This window comes from Mustela putorius, unplaced genomic scaffold (genome assembly GCF_011764305.1).
Source record: "Mustela putorius furo isolate JIRA1106 unplaced genomic scaffold, ASM1176430v1.1 tig00000580_pilon_pilon_pilon, whole genome shotgun sequence".
Classification (NCBI taxonomy): Eukaryota; Metazoa; Chordata; class Mammalia; order Carnivora; family Mustelidae; genus Mustela; species Mustela putorius.
In genome coordinates, this window is record NW_025421423.1 from 13,639,543 (window position 1) to 13,658,442 (window position 18,900).

The following is an 18,900-nucleotide window of genomic DNA, read 5'->3' on the forward strand; positions in this document are numbered from 1 at the left end:
GTATGCTCGGGAGGATCCCAGGAGGTCCGCTTTGCTGGCCAAGCCGCAGACCGCAGGGCCATCCCGCTACCAAGGTTGGGTTCCTCCGCTGCTCTACCAGGAGGAACTGCTCCCAAACAGACCATGAACTTCTGGCTGTGCAGGATCATGCCTGGCATTTATCTTCCTCCCCCCCGTTCTCTGTAGATATCTGCTCTCTCTGCCTTCTCCAGACTGAGTTCTTCGTGGCCCTGCGGGGACCTGAATTACGACTTTCTAGTCAGCCAGCCAGAGTTATGCCAAGCTTTTTCCTAGGTCAGCCCAAAGTGGGGGGCCAGGTGGGTGGGACATGGGGGCAGAGTTGGGGACTACTCTGAATGTACCTGGGCAGGGGAACCTACATCCATTCCCTCGTTAGCCTTAGCGTGTGGTGCTGGGTGGTCTGATTCTGTGGCAGAGAGTGGGGGATGTGTGTGATACTCGTGTCTACCTGAGGCACGTAGAGATCTTTTTTGGGGGGGTTGTTGCTGTTGTTGGGTGACAAAAGATACTGGTGAGCTCTGAGAAAATGGGCCCACTTCTCCCTGAGACATCCCGTAACCCTTTAAATGATATCCCTCAGAGACCGTTAGAGGACATAAAAAGTGCGTGTGAGATAATACAAAGTTAAAAAAAAATGTTGGCTACGAAACCGTATGTACTGTCTGGTCTCGACACTATTAAATACATATTTCTACAAAGGAGACTGCGGTGGAATGCCATAAAATATTAACTGTTTTCCCCTGTGTGGAAGGAAGATGAATAATTTTTAGTTTCCATGTGGGCATTTATTCATAGACACACATGCCCATAGATCTGTTATATCTAGCTCAGCCATTTCCCTGGATCTTTGGGATCTTTCAGATTTTGTGCCACCTCAGCACCACCAGGATATTAATTCTCTGCTTGCCCAAGGCCCATCCGTGACTTTTCAAGGAGGCACCGGTAACCGGTAACCCAGAGCCTGGGTCCTCGGAGGGCCTGGCGGGGCCCGGAGGCCTGTGGACGGCTCCTGCCCTCCAGGCTGGGCCGCTAGGGAGGGGCCGGGCCTCTTTGAAGGAGGTTAAAGTCCTTCTTTGTGTGAATGGCCTTTTAGGGAGCAGAGGGAGGGGCAGCTGTGACATCATAGTCTTCAGTCAGGAGGCTCGGAAGGAATTTGTCCAACTTGAGCCAGTGCGCAGGAATCTGTCTGGGAAAAGAGGCAGTTCTGACTGGGGACGTTTGAGACACACACTGTGGGCAGGGTAAGCCGAATCTGCTGACCTCTCTGACTGTCCTTTTCCTTCTGGTCTGAAAGGAGTGGGTTCCTTTCGGAGGCCAGTCTTGGTGGAGGGGGCCTGGGAGTGGGGATGGCAGGGCTGAGCTGGGGAGTCCTTTTCTGCTGGAGGGAGAGGGGGCAGCTGAGCTCTGACTGGTGACTTGCTTCTCTTTGAAACCTCGTCAGATTCCCCGCTTTCAAGTTAGAGAGCAAAGAGAGGAAGCGCGTGCAAACATTCACAGGTCCTCTGTGGGCCACGGAGGACGGGGCGTGTGTGTGTCTGCAAGAAAGAGCGTGGGTGTCTGACCTGGTCGAGAACAGGAGCAAGTGACCCAGTGATTCTGGTAACTGGTTTTCTAGGGACTTTATTTCGTCTCTAACAGGGCCGTGTTGGGGGAACCGCCACACTCATGGAGTGACTTGGGGCGTTATTGGGAATGTGTGTGCCTGTCCCAAGTAGGAGCCAGGAGGGGCAGGAGGAGAAGCTCATCAGAACTGTTCAGATTTGGAGTGTCAACTGTGGACAAGGGGTTAATCTCGGAAGCGTCTGGCACTGTTTCCTCTTTGCTCCTGGCTCTCTTTCTCAACATAGAAGATTTGTGCTGGGTCCTCAGTGGTGCTCAGCTTTGGGTTCTCTGCCATTAGTGGTTGGCCAGGCAAGAACCCAAGATCCTGAACTATTTTAAAACCAAGAGGGACATAGCTGAGTTACAAAGAACTAAAGTGAGCCTTGCCTTTGCTTTCAGCAGAATTAGTTACCCTAGAAAGTTCTGGCTGCACAAGCAGCCAGAGTTCCCTCTGCGGCCTTAATGGTGGTTTATTCTGGAGGTGGGGAACTGCCCTGTAAAAATCACCTCCCGGTGAAAAGGGCCGCTGGGGAGAAGAGCATCTGAGCCCTTGACAGGGCACGGAGTCTGCTGCATGGAGGAGGAAGTAAAGCCTGACCTTCTTGGAGCAGAAAGGAAGCCTCTCTGCTCAGTTAGGGCAATCCTGAAGGCTCCGCTGCCATTCTCGGTCACTCCTGTAGGGAATGGATCTCCACGCAGCTGAAAGAAACGAGCCTTTCACCAGTTGCTGTAGAAAAGGAAACAGCTTCGTTCCTCCCTCCAGCCCCCACCCCACCTCCGCCCCCATCTTCAGTTGCTTTCATGGAAAGCCCGAGTTCTAAATGTGTTACTCAAACAACACCTTGACATTTTCCAGATGTGTAGCCTGACATCTGAGCTGGCCGCTGACTTTGCAGCTGGGTTAAGGGGAGTGCTGTTAACAGGGCAGGCTGTGGTCCTGGGGAGACTCCGTTATGTTATAAACGGACCACTTTCCTTCAACAGAAGCTTGAGCCAAGACACGGTTTGTTCCCAACGAAGGGAATTTCCAGAAGTATTTGCATCCCATTGTCAAGCCTGTATCTGTACCAGAAGCCAGAGAGAACAGCAGGATGGTGAGGCCTTGGAAGGTCTCAGAAAGAAAGGCTGGGCCTGTGGGAGCAGAACCGTCTTTTCAGAGCTGTCCCCGTCCTACTTGGCTGTAATGTGTCATGGCAGGAGGTCCAGGAGCGGTTGTTAGTGTTCACTCCCTTTATCAGGGGTCATAGCATTAACCCTGAGCCCGCCTGCTCTAAATTTAGCCTGCACCTGCCCAGGAGTGCTTAGGGGCTTTAAGTCTGGCCTATTTCCATCAACCAGGAAGGGGTCGTTCTTAGGGACTGAGGAGGCTTCTGGCTTCCCACAGTCCGCACAGGCCCCTGGTCCTCCAGGCCGGAAGAAGCTCTGCGAGGGGCGGAAGAAGAGGAAAGGCTGCCTGGGACTGGGACTGGGACTGGAATGTGGCCCGGGGTGATAGCCTCTCCCCTCCGCTTCCTGGCCCAGAGGCCTGAGGCCGAACCACGGAAGGAAGCAGGGCGCTCTCAGATATTTCCATTCTCTGTTCCCTCACAGCGGTGGGTGGAAGGGGCTTCCTCAGAGTCCCCGCACGTTCTCCAGCCTGCCCCCGAGCCTACCATCTCGGGCCCGAGAGCTGCAGGCCAGCTGCTGAGGAACTCAGGCGCTCTCAGCGTTCTCCCTCAACTCTTTCTAGCCAGCCCAGTTTGCGCCGGGGAACAGGGCTGGGACTTTCTTCCCAGTGAGCACGTCCTCCACCTTGTGCTTTTTGCTGTCTTTATGGGAGGTGGAACTCCCTCCCTCCAAGGTCGTAGGCTCCTTGCTACTGAGTCGGGACCCCCTCAGAGCTCAGGGACCACCCCCTCTGCCCCTCACCATGGCCCTGGCCCAGGCCTTGCCACTCTGCATGTAGGTACTCAAGGCGTGTTTATCCTTGCCCTGTGACACCTCTCGGCCCCAGATCTCCAACCCATAGCTCCATTCCAGTCCCTCCAAGTCGGATCAAGTTTAGGAGCCTCATGGGGGCATCTTGCAGGTGTCTGGGCAGGATCTATTAGCCAGGATGCGTCCCCTCCTTCCATTTCCCTTTGCGACAGAAACCACAGCCAGGAAGTGGGGTCCCATAAGAAGCATTCTAGAGGTTTCCACCACACGGACCACAGAACCAATTCTCTGCCGCGAACAGCAGTCATGTCCTGTGTAATCAGAACTCGACTTAGGCAAGAGAGAGAGGGTAAGAAGGGAAAAAACGGAGATGTTCTCTGGTTGCACAGCTATGCGGAAGTTACATTTTATCGCCACGCCTCTGTTCCTAGGCCAAGAATGAGTTTGTATTTTTGGTGAAACTTAAAAATAACTGGATTAAAGGATCAGGTCACCTATTATCTGGGGAAGCGTGTTTCTAATTTGACTATCATGGCCTTAGTAGGAAGTAAGTTGAGTTATTCAGAGGAGAAAGCTGGTGGGGCAGCGGGCTCCTGAGGTGTGAGTGATTTGGGTCACACTGTGCATTTAGGCTGGGAGCCCTGAGGTCACAGCTGGTAACAGGGGGTTTCAAGGGGTAACAGTCTTAGGGTGATGGGGAAGTCGGCGGGGAAGCTGTGAACACAACCAGCATTGAAAGCGCAGTGGAAGCTTCAGCTTCTTGTTTGCCCCTGTAGCAGAGGATACCTTCCTGCTGTCCCCCTGGGCCCAGCCAGATCCGCTAAGGAAAAAGTACCTCCTGCAAGTTCTTTCTGCTCACGACGTGCCCAGCTGCAGGCCCAGGTGCCCTGGGAAGAAAGACCACACTGCTGTCCATCACCCAGCACGCCAGGTGTCAGGACCCCGCTGTGTTTTGTGTGCAGATTAAAAACAGTCTTCTAGAATCTCACCTGTGCTGTTGACGAGTCACAGCTCTAATGCTTGGTGACCGTGGCAATGCTTGGGATGTGGGATCTGAATCTTTGGCCCCTGGGTTGCTGCTGGAGGAAGCAGAGGACGCTCCTTCAGAGGCCAGCCAGTGGGAAAGGTAAAATCCCCAGACTGAGCAGGAAGTCAGACCCTCCTTTCTAACTGGAGGGCCCTCTGGGGAGTGCAGAAGGTAGGAAGAGGAAACCTAGTCTCCAGGAAGTCTGTCTCTGTTCGGTTCTGGATAAAGAGGTGAGAGGGGTCTCTGACTTCTGGAGCCAGATCGTGAGTCTCTCATCACTTCTAGACGTTCACGGGTGCAAAATGTCGACCAGAAAGCCAAGGAAATACTCTTTAGTAAAAACCACCCACCCTTCTGAACATAATACTCCTAGTCAGTTTGGAAGCCTGCTGTCACAGAGGGCACTTGCTGAGGTATCTGGAGAGAATGTGAAGATCCCGCCTTCAGATCCTGGCTGTGCCACTTTCTAGTCAGGTGATCTCGGGAAAAGTCTTCCAGTTTCTCTAAACCTCTTCTTCTGAAGTTCTAAAATGAAAGTAGAAAACTCTGCTTTTCCTGCACGCCAAAGGGCCCTGTTACCAGGATCAGCGGAGAGCATGTGTACACATGCCCTGTGAACATGGCATGTCCACAGCGGGAGGGGGTGTGGTTCTCGACTCTCCGTTCAACCACGTTCTCAGACTTGGACTTTCAGAGACAGGAGACCACTATTTTATGCAGTTACTCGGATTATGGCCACAGCAAGTGCATCTTCTAATTGTGCTCAGTTTTAGTTAAAATGAACATTTGAGGACCTGAGGTAGGAAAAGATTGGGAGGTCAGAGATGCTTAATAATAAGGAACATTTACACTAAACACTCTGCAGTTTACATAATACTTTTTAAAAATATTTATTTATTTATTTATTTTATTTGAGAGAGGGAGAAGAGAGTATGTACGCATGAGGTTGGGGGACAGAGGGAGAGGGGGAGAGAGAATCTCAAGCAGACTCCCTGCCCGACACAGGCTTGATCTCATAGCCCTGAGACCATGAGCTGAGCCAGAATCAAGTGGTAAGCTTAACTGACTGAGCTACCCAGTTCCTCCTTACATAGTGCTTTTAAACAACATTATCTAATCAAATTCTCAAAACAGATTTGAGAGATCTTGTTATGAGTCCTGCTTATAAAGGAGTTTTGTTCTTCCAAGAAGAGTCACATGATTGGCAGAACTTTCACAGGAGACATGGGGGCCCCCAGGTTGTAAATTACCCATATAATTTGCTTTGCGTAACTATTTTTTTTTTTTTTTTTTTTGCTTTGCGTAACTATTAAACACATTTTTGTAACTAGTGGCAGCTTGAGATGCTACCTGGCTACCAGGTTATAATAAAAGCCGGTCTTGGACCAAGTCCTGGCACTTGTGCAGACATTTATTAAGTAAACATTTGTGGGGCGTCTGGGTGGCTCAGTGGGTTAAAGCCTCTGCCTTCAGCTCAGGTCCTGATCTTAGCATCCTGGGATCGAGCCCTGCATCAGGCTCTCTTCTTGGCAGGGACCCTGCTTCCCCTTCTCTTTCTGCCTGCCTCCCTGTCTACTTGTGATCTCTGTGTATCAAAAAAATTAAAAAAGAAAAATTAAAGAAAAAATAAACATTTGTAAAAGTAGGCATAAAACCTACTGTTGTGAACCTCAAAGAAACCTCCGCTCTGGAAGATTCTAGACGCTCCCAACTCCACTTGGCATGGAGATAGATGCAGCAGTTTCACAAAGGCAGGATTCCCTTACTGTTTAGTAGTTCAACAACCAGAGTCCTGAGTCCTCTGAGCTGGAGGCTGGGGTGGGTGGGTGGGGAGGGCTGTTCGTATTCGGGCTCCAAGCACCTTCCCAAAGGTATAAAGCCCCGATGCTCACTCTGTCCCTAAATCCTATTCAGGAAAGGCCAGAGAACATCTCGAATTGGCAAATCTGAACACCACCAATCTCACCAATTTCTAACGTTTATTTTGCTAATTGACAATCCGGTAATTTCACTGATGAAAACCCATTTCTCACCTTAACTGTGCCAATTAGCAAAGCCTCAGGGGGCCTTGGGAGTTAAAGAGAGCTGAACTACCCAGGAAGGAAGCCACCTGCGGAACCTGGAATTGCTGTTTAGATCCTGGTTGACCACTCTTAGAGGGTTATATTCCCAGTTAGGACAGTTGTCTGCCCCGGAATAGGATTTAAACTGATTCAGACACACACACGGCTGTATTATATGGTCTCTCTGCACATATTTTAAAGTAAATAGTAGGCATCCTGACTGGTTGTTAGCTATTGCAGGAAGCCTGGAGGCTGGCAGGTAACCTGTGTTGTGCTGTTAGGGCTCCACCTGGAGGGTTAGCAGGGGGACTCCAAGGATTTCCCTTGGGTCTCTTAGCACCCTTTCAAAATCCGGTTTGGTGCTATGTTATGTTATGTTGTTATGTTATGTTATGTTATATTTTTTAAAGTTAGCTGTATGCCCAATATGGGACAGAACTTACGACCCCCAGGTCCCACGATCAATAGTCATATGCTCTATTATGAGCCAGCCAGGTGCCCCTTATGGGGTGTGTGTGTGTGTGTGTGTGTGTGTGTGTATTTTTAAGATTTTATTTATTTATTTGATAGAGGGAGAGCAGACAAGCAGAGGGAGAGAGGGAGCAGCAGACAGAGGGAGAGGGAGAAGCAGGCTCTCTGCTGAGCCGGGAGCCCGAGGTGGGGTTCAATCCCAGGACCCTGGGATCACAACCACAGCCAAAGGCAGACGCTTAACCAACTGAGCCACCCAGGTGCATTGGGGCACAGTTTATTTTGAGGACTTTCCAGTTCATTTAATGAATGCATTTTATCTGAATCTGGAATCATGTTCATCTTACCTGAGGCATGGAGAAAATTCTAGTCTTTCTAATCTTCAAAGGGAGCAAGGAGCACTTGTTGGTTTAAGCAAAACATCATTTAATGACACCAAGCCCAGATTCCTGCCAAATTTGTGCTGTGGACTTTCCAGCTCACTTCCATTTATCTGGGCTACTCACTGGTGGCTTTGATTGCATCAGGCCATCTTGCAGGAAGGTAGATGCGTCCCGGTGAGAACAGAACTCAGGAATTTGCTTTGTTACGACTGTTGCCCAACTTTACAAAAACTCAGGACCTCTGATGCATGGTGGTAAACCAGAAATGAGCGTTGTCTCTTTGATTACTTCTACCCTGATTTGGGTATAGAGCTACTACTACCTGACGTAGATGGAACTGAGTATCAAGAAAAATTTACTGAATTTGTGGAAAGAAGTGGGAGGAGCCCCCTTGTAACTAACAGGAAGCAGAGAGAGCCGTTTCCTGTTTACACCCTCCAGTGTCTCCATGTTTTAAACAAATGTATTGGAACAGAATTGTTGCAGATTACACTGGGACTCCAAACTCTGGCTTTTAGCCAGTAATTAGCATTTTTTAAAAGATTTTATTTATTTATTTGGCAGATAGAGATCACAAGTAGGCAGACAGGCAGGTAGAGAGAGAGGAGGAAGCAGGCTCCCTGCCGAATGCGGGGAGCCCAATGTGGGACTCAATCCCAGAACCCTGAGATCATGACCCGAGCCAAAGGCAGAGGCTTAACCCACTGAGCCACCCAGGCGTCCCAGTAATTAGCATTTTTAAAGATCTCGGTTTGCTACATCATAGAAGGCATTCAAGGAACGAGACTCTTCGTATCTGACTCAAAGCTAATGGTAGTGGTGTTGGACACGGCGAAAAGGTATTGTCAGATGCTATTCTCAGAGTTAAAATTTTGAATTGGAACACTTGCTACTTCAGAAAATAGGCCTTGGAAAAACTTGGTATAATTTTCAAGTTCTAAAAGAGAAAAAAAAGCTGACAGGGCATCAGCTTGGCATGGTCCAACACTTGACCTGAAGCAACCAGGAGAAAGACATGAGGTACTCTTGGGCCGTGCTGTGGAACTGGGCTCAGGACCTCCTGTCTCTGTCATTAGCAACAGGAGATCACCCTTCCCTCCTCCTGACCAGAGTAAATAAACTCCAAAATAGACTTATGGCTTCCTAGGAAGTCCAATTTTTGTTAAGAAAGAAGTGTTGTCTCCTGGAGCTTATGGTTGCTGCTGATCTCATTATGACCTTGCAAAATAAGCCTCCTGCTTGTTTAATGAATGTTTAATCAATAGATGAACGACTAAATGAAGCGTAGAATGAATTATTTGCCTTTTAGCTTCCTTTACTGTTAACTGCCCTCTTTTCCTCTTATGTCAACCAAAGTATTTTATGTTTTAGGACGGCGGTGGTTTTCAACCATAATACAGTTCTAGTAGCTTCCTACCATTTTCCTACCCCCCCCCTCCCAAATCAAAAAGGATATAAGAAAAGCTCTACTTAGTCCCATAAAGAATGTTAGCTGTAAGTCACTGGGCAAATGACGCTGGGGCAGGAGGGCCACAGATCATCGGATTCTCACTGAAGCAGTGCCTTGTATCTCTTTTTGTTGGTCTGTTTATTCCAGCTTTCCATGGAGTGGGCTGATTTTGACCTAGGTTTATTTGAAATTGAATGGCAGCCAGTGAGTTTCAGGCATTCATATTTTCTGTAATTCTTAATGACCTAGAAGTCACTGGCAATTGCCTTACCAAAAGAGAGTCTAGTTAATGTTTTTAAAAGGCAGTAAAAACATCTTTGACATGCCTCTTGAGTTCATTCCAAAGATAAAAGAACCCCAAGTTAATGATGGTAAAAAAATAAAATAAAGGTATTAGCATTGTAAACATTAATGGTATTAAATACCAGAGTTGGACAAAGACCAGAGCTAGACTGGAAGATCATCTAAGACCAGAAAGTGTTGACAAAGGAATAGTTGTTGTTGCCTGTGACTGAAGAAGGAACATAAATTACCTGATTGGATTAAATCTGGAGGAGAATGTAAAAAATGCAGAATGAGGGAAACCCCAGTTCATGGAGAACCATGAGACTTTTTCAGCATTCTGACAGCAGTGCAGAGCACATAGGGTGGGTCCCTGTATTGTTCTAGGTCTCAGGAAGAAATCCATAATTATGCACTTTCCTTAGAAGGACTCTGAAATGAATCCCCTGGGAGTCCTCCAAAAGTGATGTTTTAGCATTATGTTCTAAGATTTTAAAATCGTTTACAGCGGACACACATGAAAACAATGCCACCTTGCAGTTTGGCATGGAAGTATGCCACTAATGCGGCATGAACTTGAGAGAGGAAGACAAACTTGACCAAGGTGTCCCTGAGATCCTTGAGGAACACTCCCTAGTTAACATCACAATTTACCACTAAATTATCTAAGATATACCAGAGTCCTTGGGTGTGAAAAAAAATCATCCTAGAATTTGAAAATTAATTTTACTAATGCCAAATGACAAAATTGCGTGGGATTGGCAATTGGTGACCAAGTGGGATTTATTTCAAAACATTAAGAAGATGTGGTTTTTCTTACTGAATGATAAGAGTGGAGCTATCACAGACAAAGCATTTTAGGAACCAGGGAGGAGCCTCGGGCCACTAACTTTTCGAAGCAAAATTACTCAGTCCTTAACTAAGGAACTGTTTTGATGTAGTCCCAGAGATTAGAACTGTGCAAGCAGTGGCTTTGGTTATGGCATTTATAGCGCACATGCTGAATTAAGAGTCATAGCAATGGGGCACTGCAGTTGTTAAGAGGCTTTGGAAGGGATCTCCCCTTTTACAGTATTTTAGTTTGGAAAAATTCTCCAAGAAGCTTCTTGTCTCCAGAATAACTGCATTACACCTGGCAGAGACTCATGTTTTCAAGAAGTATTGCTTATGCAAGAGGACCATCTTATTATACTTGGGGACACACAAATAGTCCTATTACATTTCTGCCCCGTTGCTATGGCTATGGTATATAATCTCTTCTACTTCAGAAGATATCTGAACAGTGTCTTCAGATGATCTGAATCTTCATTTACATTGAAATTTAAAAATGGGGCTAACATCTATGGAACGTTCTCTGGAGACCCAGTGAGAAAAACAGAATCTAACATGGAGAGGTTTAGGTACCTATCACCACAACAAAGTAAATCGGAAAAGGAAAATCTCTGTTCCCGAGACCTTTTCATGTTTCAGTTTTCCTTCCTGTGTCAGTTACCAACTAATTTCTCAAGGCTTCACCTCCATAAGAGATTTAGTATCTAACTCTGCCTTTCCTCCTGTCTTTATTCCAGAAGCCTCCCCAGCTCTCTGAGGATGATATCCGGCTAAAAAACCAGAGAGACAACTGCAGCAGGGCCAACCCCTTGGAGCCTGCATCCAGCTCCCTTCCCCCAGATCACAAAAACATGGAAATTGAGGTCTCCGTCACAGAATGTAAAAGTGTTCCCGGGACCGCGTCTACCCCACATTCCATGGACCACGCCTCTCCTTTCTACTCACCCCCCCACAACGGCCTCCTCAGTGATCACCATGAAGCTCTGGATAATGATGTGGCCAGAGAGATCCGCTATCTAGACGAGGTGCTGGAAGCCAGCTGCTGTGACCCTGCTGTGGACGGAACTTACAACGGTACCTCATCCCCGGAGCCCGGAGCAGCCATCGTGCTGGGCGGCGGAAGCCCACCTGCCCACGCGGCCATCCAGCCGGAACCCACCGAGAGGGCAGCTGGCAGACAGGTCCCTCCCCACACTGAGCTCAGCACCAGCTACTCTGACACCATGGCAGAGGGTGGAAAAGCCAACGGCCACTCCCCGGCCCAGCCCCGAGACCTGCGGGGGGACAGCCCCCAGGCCCCCGCGAGCCCCGGCTCCTCCAGCAGCTCGCGGTGCTCGGGCCGTGATGGGGAGCTCACGCTCACCACGCTGAAGAAGGAGGCCAAGTTTGAGCTGCGCGCCTTCCACGAGGACAAGAAGCCCTCCAGGCTCTTCGAGGACGATGAGAACGAGAAGGAGCAGTACTGTGTCAGGAAAGTGAGGCCTTCGGAAGAGATGCTGGAGCTGGAAAAGGAAAGGAGAGAGCTCATTCGGAGCCAGGCGGTGAAGAAGAATCCCGGCATCGCGGCCAAGTGGTGGAATCCTCCCCAGGAGAAGACCATTGAGGAGCAGCTGGACGAGGAGCATCTGGAGTCGCACAAGAAGTACAAGGAGCGCAAGGAGAGAAGGGCGCAGCAGGAGCAGCTGCTCACGCAGCAGCAGCACCCCCCGCCGCAGCCCTGCGCGGCCCCCGCCCCCTCCCGCGAGCACGCTGGCGCCCCCGACCACGCCAAGGAGGACATCGTCACCGAGCAGATAGACTTCTCTGCTGCTCGCAAGCAGTTCCAGCTCATGGAGAGCTCCAGGCCAACGGTGGCCAAGGGCCAGAGTACCCCCAGGCTCTTCTCTATCAAGCCCTTTTACAGGCCTCTGGGGTCAATCAACTCAGACAAGCCCCTGACCATCCCCAGACCAGCTTCCATCGGAGGACCGCTGGAAGACGGTGGTTCACCAGCAGCCAAGGGGCAGAAAGCCAGCTGTGCCCTGGACAGCCAGTCTTTGGGGGGAAGCCAGGGCAGCACAGCTCCTCAGGGGAAGGAAGGGCCCTACAGTGAGCCTTCCAAACGCGGGCCCTTATCCAAACTGTGGGCAGAGGATGGGGAGTTTACCAGTGCCCGGGCTGTCCTCACTGTGGTCAAGGATGAGGACCCCGGGATCTTGGATCAGTTTTCCAGGTCAGTCAATGTTTCTCTCACCCAAGAGGAGCTTGACTCTGGTTTGGATGAATTGTCGGTGAGGTCCCAGGATACCACTGTCCTGGAGACCCTGTCCAATGATTTTAGCATGGACAACATCAGTGACAGCGGGGCATCCAACGAGACCACCAATGCCCTCCAGGAGAACTCACTGGCTGATTTTTCTCTGCCCCAGACTCCACAAACTGACAACCCTTCAGAGGGCCGGGGAGAAGGCGTCTCCAAGTCGTTTAGTGATCACGGTTTCTATTCCCCTTCGTCTACACTGGGAGACTCGCCATCAGTGGATGATCCTTTGGAATATCAGGCTGGTCTCCTGGTGCAGAATGCCATTCAACAAGCCATAGCCGAGCAAGTGGATAGAGCCGTGTCCGAAACCAGCAAGGGTGGGACAGAGCAGCAGGGACCTGGGGCAACTCTAGAAGAAGCCGGAACTGGGGCTCCCGGCTCAGAGAAGCCTCAGAGCATGTTCGAGCCACCCCAGGTGTCCTCTCCCGTTCAGGAGAAAAGGGAGGTGTTACCAAAGATTCTGCCTGCCGAAGACAGGGCGCTCAGGGAAAGGGGGCCCTCCCAGTCGCCGCCGGCAGCGCAGCCCAGTGGCCCTGTGAACATGGAGGAGACCAGACCAGAGGGGAGCTACTTCAGCAAGTACTCGGAGGCAGCTGAGCTGAGAAGCACAGCCTCACTCCTGGCCACTCAGGAGTCCGACGTGATGGTTGGGCCCTTCAAGCTGAGGTCCAGGAAGCAGCGGACTTTATCCATGATCGAGGAAGAGATCAGAGCAGCCCAGGAGAGGGAAGAGGAGCTGAAGAGGCAGAGGCAAGTCTTGCAGAACACCCAGAGTCCCCGGGCAAAGAACGCCCCGTCGCTGCCCTCCCGGACATCGTGCTACAAAACCGCGCCAGGTAAGCAAAGCGCGTGCCAGACACAGATGCTGTGCACAAAGTTTGATTTCAGCTTATGTGTTTGTTGTGGAGCCTCCTCTGTGTGTGGCTAGAATTCGTGTTTGGGGCGGGGCGGGGGGGGGTTGTGTGCGACTTGAGGGTTTTAGCATCCAGGGACAGGCAACTGAAGTCAGAATGTCCCCAAGAAGAACCTTGAACCTGGCTGGTGTGCCATTTCCCTGAGGATGCAATCGCTTCTTTCTTGTTGTTCTGCTCTGAGTTTGCTTTAGTAGAGAATTATTTTCTTTTATTGGAAAGGGCTGCCTCTGGCTCTGGGAGGGGCCGTGTGTGGCACAGACCCTGGCGGAGCGAGCCCGTGTGGGGGCCGGCTTGGAGTCAGTAGCCTGACCCTTGGTCTCTGTGGTTAAATCAAACCCATGTGATTTGGGGGATGTGCTCTGCTAACCCCTTCCAAACCAGGTCCCTTCCTAGCAATGACAGTCATGACCCTGTGTTACAGACTGACCCATAGCAGATGTTTTTGTCTTTCTTCTGTAGGATTGGCTTGGTCTTCCTTTTAGTCATCACAATGCAGTTGGTTTGGAATCAGGGCGGTCTCATTCATTCTTGGCCTGTCTTCACCACATTTGGAGAGATGGAGTTACCCTAAAGGTCTTTCGTCCCTTCCCATTGCCTGGGCTGTCCCTTTCTTGAATGCTTTGTATAAATGGTTGATGTTATTTAATTATGGTGGTAATTCATGTTGCTGCCATTGTGAATTAACAGGGTGACCAGTGGTTTTTATTTCCCATTTGGATATGATGGCAGTCAGAGCACCACATGTCCTAGTGCGGGAAAATGCTGCTCGAAGTGTGGTCTGGGCTAGTCCATAAACTGATTGTTACCAGTCCACACTGAGAATCAATCCAGACAGGGAGAGCGAGCATTTGACCATTCTTGTTGCAATTTGATATTGTCCTCAAATCCAAACGCGGAATTCTGTGTTTTTTAAAAGTATTGGTTCGGGACAGACTGAGGGGGAAACTTCTTTCACTGGAGACCGTCTGAAAAGCATGACTGTAACATATACTTGCTAGCATTTGACCTGGTTTATCCAGATCCTAGCCCCGTCTTGACCCGTGGCTTCCATCAAATCTACAGTGACTCAAGGTAACTCTTTCAGTTATTAATTTTTAGCTTTGAAATAATCTCAACCTAAGGAAAAGTTTCCGAGTATAGTACAAATATGTTTTATTCTGAACCATTCGAGAGCAAATTGCCAACACTGATGCTCCATCATGCCCAATTTTGTAGAATGTCCCTCAATTCGGGTTTGTCTATGCTTTCACATGGGTGCCTTCAGGTAATGCATATTTGGTAGGAATACCACAAGAATGATGCTATATTCTTCTCACTATATCCAATCAGGTGTCCCATAAGGGACAGATACGGACTTTTTTCACATTATATTAATTTTGATCACTTGTTTGTGGGAGTGTCTGACAGTCTTCTGCAGTAAAATTACTATGTCCTTTGTAATTAATAAATATTCTGTGGGGAGTTACTTTGGTACTGTGTAATCTTTATCCCGCTCCTTATCAGACTTTATTCATTTATCTATTTATGTCAACGTGGTCATATGGATTCCTATTATATTCTGTGGGTTAAAATCCATTTCTATGATTTTTATTCTTAATTTGTTTAGATATAACTTATGGGAGCTCTTTCAAGCTAACTTCAGCATCCTTTTGACATGTCCTCATTATTCTCTGGGCGTGTCCTTGCTTTCTGATGCCACAGATGTTCCAGTCTTATCTTATATTTTCCTAACCCTGAAATCAGCCATTTCTTCAAACAGCACTAATTCCTTTTCAGTGGAGAATGGAATTTAGAAACCAAAATCTGGGAGCTTGGTGTGCTCATTGTGATTGGATCGTCACTGCTCCCAGGCCCTCTCAACAAGCAGAATTAGAGAATATACACAGATTCCATCTGTCTGTCTGTCTATCTGTCCACCTACCTGCCTACCTACCTGTTTTGAAAACCATGAGCTCACCTTGATACCTTTAATTCTAATTTAATACCACGGCATTCATATTCTCCATATTTGTAACCTCCTTTTGACAACAAAATACCTGCTTCTTGCAACCCTCAGTATATTTATTATTTCATCAATCCCTCACCTTATGTAAACAGTCTCCTCTATTTTCCTTACCCACCATAGGCTCCAATACCATATGCCTGATACCAATACCCACCTACCCTGCTGTAAACTCCAGCACACCATTCTGAGTCACTGTGACTCCTCCCACCCCCACTGCAGACACCATCTTGTTGAGCCCTCCCCAGTGACTTCTGGACTAAATTGTTCATGAAGAAAAGAAAGGGAAGAGAAAGAGGAAAAGCATGGTGCCTTTCTTGATACAATTTTTAATTCCTGTAGGTCACAGGGCAATGGCCAGCTGAGTGAGGCAAAGAAAACTTTCAAGGCCATTTGTGTGTGTGTGTGTGTGTGTGTGCGCGCGCGCACGTGCGCTTAATAGGGACTGGTTGGCTTTCCCCAAAGATCCTTAGTTGTCAAGTTCAATTTAAATTTTTGTGGACTAGCCTGGCACAGAGGTGCTAGTGGACATTCTGTATAGTATCGTAGAAAAAGTTTTCATACCACTTGAATTCAGCCCAGTCTGAGGAACCTACTTCACGAGTTAATGATGCTGAAGGGCCACATAAGAACTCGAAGTCTGGTGAAGGAATGTTCTTCAAGCATCTCAGCAATTTCTGCTCACATGGAAGGTAGATGCTCACACGGCTCTCCTATCATTTATAGCTGGCTTTACCTGCCTAAGCCTCCCTTTACATGATTTGATTATAAAACGATCCTTAAAGTGCATGTGCTCAGTGGTCTTTACCTCTTAATTGAACCTCCTGCTGTATTGCTCCCCTCCTTTATTTCTAGTATGTGAAAAAAAATAAAATATTTCAACACTTTCCTCTGTTCCCTGACCTGCTGTGGTCTCTTGGGCTTCCCCACCAGGCTTAAAATAAGATAGGGTTCTGTGTTTGCCCTCAGCATCCCAGCAGCCCAGGACTGATTTTCCCAGCACATCCCTCTATGCTTGTGCTAATGTCCCCCCCCCCCCCCCGCCTAATCTCTCCTCCCGGAGGAGGATTGATTCTACATGATGATTCATCCAGGCAAATCTGTGTACTGCAATGGTCTAACTGTTGCACTGAACATAATCGTGGTAATGACGTGTGTGCACCTCATTCCTTCATGTTTATCTCTAAGTAGGTGGCGGGCCTTGCCAGATTTACAACATAGATTGAAAAAAAAAAAAAAAAACTGAATGTAAAATGTAATTTTCTTTCTGTCTGTGCCCGGAAATGTTTGGAGTAGTGCTTCGCCAGCCAGCCTCCCAAGTTTGTGATCAGGGAGGAGGCTGACGCATCACTATGAGCAGCCAAACTAGACGATTCATAGCAGGGTTGAAACCGCTGGTTCCAACTTTGGTTTCGTGCGTGGAGATGATGCTACGTTCCTACTGCGTTACTCTGCATCTGCCATCGGAAGAGGTGATTCAGCTGGTTTGTTGCATGACTCAGCTTGACGATTCAGTATTAGGTGATGAAAAATACAATTTTTAACTTTCCTCTGGTGGAGATCATGCTGGAAACAAGCTGGAATCCTAAAACCTAAGGGAAGTAGAATCCACTGAGAACCAGGATGTCATCCAAAAAAGCAAATCTGCTGATTCCCCCCAACCATTCCCCAGGTGTTGAAAAGATAACTTGTTTTTGCTGTTAGTTTCCTTGCCTTTCAGAGATGGAGAAGATATATTTTTTTTAAGATTTTATTTATTTATTTGATGCAGAGAGAGAGGAAAGCACAAGTAGGCAGAGAGGCAGGTGGTAGGGGAGGGGGAAGCAGGCTCCCCGCTGAGCAAAGAGCCTGATGTGGGGCTTGATCCCAGGACTCTGAGATCATGACCTGAACTGAAGGCAGAGGCCCAACCCACTGAGCCACCCAGGAGCCCCGAGAAGATATTTTTTAAAAGATATGTCATTCTCAAAGGCAAGTGATTAGGAAAATTATTTTGGAAATTTTATCTTGTTGGCTCTTACGTGATTTTAAAGGAAGACGTTTCACTTAAATAGGGTCTATGTGACTTTTGCTCATACAGAAGTGAGTAAGGCAGATGCAGTTCCTGCCCTCAGGGAACTTACAGTTCAATGAGAGAAACAACATCAGGTGAAGATGACAGTTTCATGGTAGAGAAGCATGAAAACCTATAGGAGCCCATATCAAGGGAGATCACCTCACTGAGGGTATAAGAGAAGTCTTCCTTTCTTAGGAAGCTACTATCCAAGCTTTGAACTGAAGGAGTAGAAAGAAGTTGGGTTTAGGGGTGGGGGGCAGTTGTTCCAGTAAAAAGGAAGAGCACCTAAGGAGGTCCAAAAGGAAGAGAGAGCTTGTATGCTTGAGGTACTTAAGTAAGGTTAGGATGGGTTAAAGGAAGAGATTTAAAACAAAATGAAAGAAAGTTGGTTTGGAGCCAGACAGTGAAGAGCTGCTTTAATGAGTCCATTCCACCAGCTTTTATTAAGCTCTTCCTGTGGACAAGAACTTCTGAAGTCGGTTGCCATCTTGACAAAGGCTGTGTGTCGTGTGAGAGGCCATATTCCCAAGAGTGAACACATGTGTGCCTTCTGTTGACAGTACTCAAAAGTAGAGAAGAAAGGAAGCATTCCAGCAGGCGCCTTAGCCTAGCTTGAAGGAGCAGCCTACAGCACTGCTGCAGATACCCTTGACGATCAAGTTTGGGAGGAAAACCCAAACTTTTTGTCGAAGTTAACCATTTGGATCTTTTCAAATGTCTTTCAGATTGAGGCTGTCAACAGACGGTTCTCACTTTAGCGCCTGTTGTCTATTAATAGATATCCTGGTTTCACTTCCAAGTTCTAGGCATGACAGAGAAACCCAGCTAGTTAGGTGATGATGAATTTAGTTTTTTAAAATAGTTTCCATTTTCGTGCCAGATGTTGAACTGGTCTACCACATCAAATAATTTGCTCAGTGGGACGGTATGGGGAGTGGGAAAGCAGAAGGTATGGATATTGAGTTCTATAACTTGGAGGGTCTATTCATGTCTTTTAATATGTGGAAAGATATGATAGTTATGCATCTCATAAAGATATAATTTCCACGGAGTTTCAGCTTCGACTGTCAGTTTGAATGAAGGTTGCGCATGTGGTGACCTTTACATTATTATAAAGATTAGTGATTGGGTCTTTTTTCTTTCCCCTTCATTGTCTTCAAATATTAAAAAGTCCTAGACAGAAAAAATATATATATTTATGTCAGCACAGTACTCATGAAGGAGAGCTTGATGGCTTTTTCCATGCAAAATTAGAATGGATGAGGCCAAGTCTCACTTCAGATGCCCTCCTTGCTCTGCAGTAGAAGACCTTGTATTAGCAACTGGTGGAAACATTCTGTCACAGACCCAAGTGAGAGAGGGCTCTCCTTCCAGGATATCCGCTGTCTCCCTTTCCTGCAGCCACAGATTGTACAAACTACAGGGGTCCAGCTGGCCTTGTGAAAGTACTAAAGCTTAATGTGGAACATCTTACAGAGCATTATGCCTACGACCACCACATTTCCTGAACATTCTCTGGTGAAGCAAGCCTAATCATGGTACTGTGGGTTACCAAAACCTCAAAGAGTGTACTATATGA

General features: G+C 47.9%; 1 protein-coding gene across 7 annotated transcripts in view; it reads left to right on the top strand.

The window, feature by feature from the left end:
* PALM2AKAP2 (PALM2 and AKAP2 fusion) overlaps nt 1–18,900 on the top strand; it is a 446,433-nt gene that overhangs the window by 402,231 nt on the left and 25,302 nt on the right. For 6 of the 7 annotated variants that reach the window (XM_013053842.2, XM_013053844.2, XM_045081683.1 and 3 more), the window contains one exon: nt 10,785–13,185. In XM_013053842.2, the coding sequence (XP_012909296.1) occupies nt 10,785–13,185 (2,401 nt within the window). Of the gene's footprint in view, nt 1–1,143; nt 1,263–10,784; nt 13,186–18,900 lie in introns of those variants that run through there. The other variant, XM_013053847.2, reaches the window with a different exon arrangement.